Raw genomic sequence first — 6243 nt, forward strand, 5'->3', positions numbered from 1 at the left:
CATTTAGATTCGGTATACGGCTTTTCTATAAAACAATTTATGTTTTTTTTTGTCGCTCTGTGTAACAATATTTTTGCGCATGATTTTTTTCTTTTTAACGGATACCTGTAGCCTTCCCAAGATAACTTGATCAGCAAAAACTCATTCATGAATCCTTTCGGCCTTGTAAACGACTATTTGGCATCCGTTTTTTGAAAAAAGCTTTTTACCTTACCTAACCTATGTCAACTCTGGTACTTTTGATTATTTTTTCCTCTGTTTTTCGAATGTATCTCAAGATTTGGCTTCTTTTTGAAAATAGTTTAGTTTTTCTAACGCTCTTTGGAACCAAATTTCTGCGCATGCTTTGTTAATTTTCACGGATACTTGTAGACTACCCTTTAAAGCTTGATGAGCTCAAAAATTACAACCGAAACAACCGAGCCATTTTGAAAACCAGTTGGTGTCAGTTTCCAGAAAAAAGATTTATACGCTAGCTCTGACCATTTTTTCCCTTGATTGGTATTTTGATCAATTTTCTCTTTTATTCATGAATCTATCTTGTTCTTCTATAAATTTGAAGACATATGCCTGAAAACCCTAAAAAACTTTTTCAAGATAGACTAAAAAACGCTAGAAAGCCTTTCGGCTAATACAGGGTTTTCTTTAAAAAAGTGGGGTTTTTTCTGTCGACATGTGTAACAGTATTTTTGCGCATCGTTTTTTTCTCCCTTTCTAGATACTTTGATGAGCTCAAAGGTTTTTCCTGAATCAACCCGGTCATGTTGACGACCGATTTGGCGTCAGTTTTTAGAAAAAATCTATTTACCTTAGCTTAATTGTCATGTCAACACTGGTACTTTTGATGACTTTTCCCTCTAAGTTTTTGACCGTATCTTGGTTTTCCTGTAGTTAGGCTCAATACGTATGCCTGAACCCCCTAAAATCATATTCATGTTGTTTTTTTTAGAACGCAAGAAAGTTATTTGGCTAAAATAGAGCTTCTCTTTAAATAGAAGTGGGGTTTTTTCTGTCGCTCTCCGTAACAGTATTATTGCGCATGATTTTTTTTCAGTTTCACGGATCTCTGTAGGCTACCCTAGATAACTCGATGAGCTCAAAGTTCATTCAAGACTCAATACAGTCATCTTTAAGATCAATTTTGCATCCGTTTTCAGAAAAAGGCTATTTACTCTAATTAACTTGTCAAATCATCTCTGATACTTTTGATGCTTTTCCCCCTTGTTTTTCGAACTTATCTTGGTTTCTCTATAAGATGGAACTGTGACACATCTGTAACATCCCTAAAAATTAAAATCACGATAGTTTGAAGTACGCTAGAAAGCGTTTTGTTCAACATAAAGCTTCTCTTTAAAAGTATTTGGGTTTTTTCTGTCGCTCTCTGTACCAAACTTTTGCGCAGTTTTTTCTTAACTTTCATGAAGACTTGAAAGCTACTCTAGACAAATTTATGATCTCAAAGTTCATTCCTGAATCAACCCAGTCATGCTGACGACCGATTTGGCATTAGTTTCTGGAAAGAGTATTTTCAGCTTAGCTTAATTGTCATGTCAACTCTAGTACTTTTGATGATTTTTCCCCTGTTTTGGAACAGAGACATATGCCTGAAACCCCCAAAAAACCTTGTTCACAATTTGATGCTGTACAGTAGAAACATTTTTGGCTAATAAGGGGCTTCTCTTTAAAATGGTGGGGTTTTTTCTGTCGCTTTCTGTAACAGTAGTTTTGCGCATGATTTTTTATATTTTCACGGATACCTCGATCTTGTTAGAGTTAAAAGTTTGAGCCTCGATGCAGTCACACTTGATATTTATTTCCAAGAAAAATGTCGTGAGCTTTCTAAGCCATTGGCATCAAAAACCTTATGAACTAACTAAATCTTGAATTTAAAAAAGTGCCTACTGACTGTTTATCTGATTACACATCTGCTTCACTTCTCTCGGCTTACAAGTTTGATTTAATAGTATGATTTTTATGGGAAAACCATTGAAATCTTGTGATTTTTAGAGATTGATCAATAATCCTTCAAACACGCAGTACCTGTCATTTAAACGTTGCCCGCGTATCGTCTTCAGCTCTACCAGCAGCATGTCATTTTCTACCATTCTTCTATCAATGGCGTTCATCTGCCCGGTCACTGATTCACCTCAATAGACCAATTTTTTTCTGACATTTTGATTATCAAAATCATTATTTCTATGAGCAACAATTCATCAAATACTTTGAACTCCAGGCTGCTGCCCTGCAGTTGGTCTTGTTGCTTGCTGTTTCTATCGACAATTTTTTTGGAAATCTTGAAAACTGATCTTTTCTGTTACACTTTTAGTACTTTTTTCGTGATCATTGACTGCATTAGATTGAACAAAAAAAATAATGCTGCATATGCCACTTTTCAACTTGATGTGTTCTTACTTCCAAAAAGCTTTCAGGTTGTTTTGAAAATCAAGAAAATGAGAAAGACGATCATGATAGTATCTGATTGATTTTTATAGACTATTCTAAGCTTTTAAGAAGGAAGATAAAAAAAGATTTGGTTACAGTAAAACATAAGTTTTCATTTAAAACAATGAACGACTACAAATATACTCAAACATACATACACCCACAAAACATATAAAGTTACGTACTTGTTTACACATAAAAAGACAAACAAATCGGCATTAATTATAAACCTACATGTATACTTACAAAATAGAGTCATACATAATCTCCTACATACATACATACATACATACATACATACATACATACATACATACATACATACATACATACATACATACATACATACATACATACATACATACATACATACATACATATATACATACATATATACACATATAATTACTTCAAAGAGGACGTTCATACAAACTTACATTCAAAAACACATACATACACACATAATAAATACATACATACATAAATATATACTAAACACAAACATAAAAACACAAATACATACATACATACATACAAGTATACATACTTACATAAATACATACATACATGAATACATACATACATACATATAAACATACATACAAACATAAAAATATAAAAGCAAACACAAATAGTTAACTAAAGACATTCATACAATCATACAAGCAAGAATACATACAAGAATACATACACACATTAATACTTACATACATTTTCATATAAAGACCTACTTGAAGACATTCATACAAACATACAACAATTTGTTCATGTACACATACTTAAATAGATACATACTTACATATATAAATACAAACATGCATACATACATACATACAAACATAAATACATACATACATACATACATACATACATACATACATAAATACATACATACATACATACATATATACATAAACGCAAACATAAAAATTTAAAAACAAGTATAAAGAGTTAGCTAAAGACATTCATACAATTATGCATCCAAGAATGCATACAAGAATACATACACACATTAATACATACATGCATTTACATATGATGTCTTACTCGAAGACATTTATACAAACATACAAAAATTTGTTGATGTACACATGCTTAGAAACATACATACTTACCTATAAAAAGAAAAACATGCATACATACATACATAAATACATGGTGCGTAGACATTTGTGTCCAAGACGTTTGTGTCCTTGACAAAACAGTCCGAAATGATAAAATTGTACCAGACATTTATGTCCCAGAAACAATTGTCCGAAATTGTTTTGCGAAATTAATTTCTTTGATTTGACCTTGTGATCTTTAATGCTTTGTTTCTTTTGAGGTTGTTTGATCGTTCTTTCAGTAGATTTTATGGGTACCAATTAACCATAGAACAGTCAAAGTGAGACAAAACGTTCAAGAAAATTTTGAAATTTAAAAGCGCATTTGGCCGAGTGATGAAGTCATAAGTCTCAAGGTCAAAAGGTTTGAAGTTCAAATCTCGGGCTCGACAAAAAATTTTCGTAATTTAGTCAATTTTTGCAATTTAAAAACCCAAAACGGATACACTACGGCAAAGTTGAAATAGATTGACTTGATTAAGCCAAAAGTGAAGAGGATGGGAAAAGCTTGATTAAATTGATCATTTTGCCGTTTTCAAATCGGTTCTAGCTCAATTTTGAAATTTTCTGGAAAAAAATTCAACTTAGAAAAATTCATTGAAAACTATTGCTTCGCAATCTCAACTTTGGAAAATAAATTGACTTTAAATTAAAGTTTGATGTTGCTGCTGCACCATTTTAGGAAACTCAGAAGTTTATTTGGGTCGTAGGCTGCAACTAACTCTGAAAGGTTTTGTCAAGTTTGACATAAAAAGGTTTCTTATAACGTGACACTTTTTGCCCGGCACACATTTTTTCGATCAAGATTTCAGCGTTTGACTGTTCATCTTGAAATTTTTCTATGAGTTTGGGAAATGATGGGTACTTGCCATTCACGAGTTTGACGAAGTTGCTATTCCAACCTTAAACAGCATTGTTGGTTCTGGGTCGCCCGGTTATTACACGTTGATGACAACTCCAGCTTTCAACGTCAAATCTGGGGTTTTGACGAGTTCCATTTGCCGCCGAGAGCCGACCAAAGTAATTGTCCTCAAAGTAATTGAAGATTGGGTGGGCAGTCTCAGGGCATGTCTTCTGAAGAGTTTCGAAAGCAGTAGAAACATCACTTACAGGCACGAAAGCGATACTCAGCAGCATTCGGACATGCTCTCGGAATTCCAGATCTAGTCTGTAGTTGTTTGTGTTCCCAGTAGTCTGAATGGGACGCCAGACGCTTTGGCTCAAATGGAAATAACAGTATTGAATTTGTACATTTTTGAATACTGAATTGAACGCATTTTTGACCGCTATTTCGAAATCAATGGTGGCTCGTTTAGGGCATTCGATGTCGAAGCAGCTCAAAAAGCGAAAATACGTTTCTTCTTTCTTGTCTGGAAGCAATGCATACACAATAGGAATCAGAATTCCCTCGACTGAAGCATGGATGGTGTATATCTGAAAGAACACACTCGGGGCCGTAGAAAAGGTGCCATCGCAGAAACAATCATCAGCGCCACTGAGAAGGTCGAGTCCCGGAAGAGCGGTGGATACCATTATTCGCTTGGTATCATTAGGTCCAGAGTCAAAATGAAGGAAACGCTTGCCGCTGTGTGTCACTTTCAGCAACTCTGCCAGCTCAAAGTCAGTTAGGGATTGGGGTTCCTGCATTCTGAGCCGTTTTTCCTGTTTGACTCTGTTAATTGTCCTCTGGTTGTCAGAATAGCTCGGGATTACTGCTGCAGTCTCTCTGTTGATGTCTCTTTGGACGGAAAGAATTGTTTGACGGGGTGGCTCATCTGAAACAACTGCTCCTGTTTTGAGAGCTGTCCTAAATTTTCGTTTTTCAATATCGGCTGGATCGGGAAAATGACTGTGTTCATTTATGATAGTGACGTTATCTTGGAAAGTGCGCACACGGCCATTACATTTAGATAAAACACATCGCCACGAAATTGAGCTTTCTGTTAGAATCCGATGTTTGAAGTTTGCGTATGCATCATAAACTAGCATTTCGTTGTTTTTAATTGTCATAAGAATTTCCAGTGTCAACACGAACTCCAGAGCAATAACAATGAAATTATGATCTTTCGTGTCTACGTTTGGCAACATTATCAATCAAGCAATAATTGTGAAGGTATGTGTAAATGTTTTGAGTCCTGTGTTAATTTCGTCTCTAATTGGCTGCGCGAAGTAATTTCTGGTCTAATTGCTCAGTTGCATGGCCTCATCGATTTAATCCTCCTATTCAGATCTTATCAAATTAATCCGGTCATTAACTAGTGTGGCAATAGCCTGGACAATTTTGGGACAATTTTGTCTGGGAACCAAATGTCTTGGACACTTTTTGCATTTTGGACTGTTTTTGCCGGGACATAAATGTCTGGGACACAAATGTCCTGACACGTAAATACATACATACATAATAACATAAACACGTCGTTACATACATACACACCAACATATAAACAACAAATCATATATTCATAAAAACATACATATACAAATAAATAAGTAGAATGCAAACAAACTACCATACATACATAAGTATGCGCATACATACAAAAATAAAGATAAGTTTTAAATAATTGCTTACATACTGCTAAAGCTACAATCAATTATACGAAATTTTTTTACCTACACAAATGCAAAGATTTTAGTTATTTTTTCTTCTGACTGATAATATACAAGCACATGAAACACACAACTATCGGCATACATT

At 34.4% G+C, this 6243-nt stretch overlaps 1 protein-coding gene across 1 annotated transcript; it reads right to left on the reverse strand.

The window, feature by feature from the left end:
* Positions 1-4448: 4448 nt before the first annotated feature.
* Positions 4449-5633, reverse strand: LOC134857739 (uncharacterized). The gene has a single exon (XM_063873750.1). The coding sequence runs from the start codon at positions 5631-5633 to the stop codon at positions 4449-4451; it is 1185 nt and encodes a 394-aa protein (XP_063729820.1).
* Positions 5634-6243: the final 610 nt, after the last annotated feature.

This window comes from Symsagittifera roscoffensis, chromosome 1 (genome assembly GCF_963678635.1).
Source record: "Symsagittifera roscoffensis chromosome 1, txSymRosc1.1, whole genome shotgun sequence".
Classification (NCBI taxonomy): domain Eukaryota; kingdom Metazoa; phylum Xenacoelomorpha; order Acoela; family Convolutidae; genus Symsagittifera; species Symsagittifera roscoffensis.

What these genes read in the sequence shown, in the direction of transcription:
- LOC134857739 (XM_063873750.1), bottom strand. Translation starts at nt 5,633, where the DNA reads ATGTTGCCAAACGTAGACACGAAAGATCATAATTTCATTGTTATTGCT.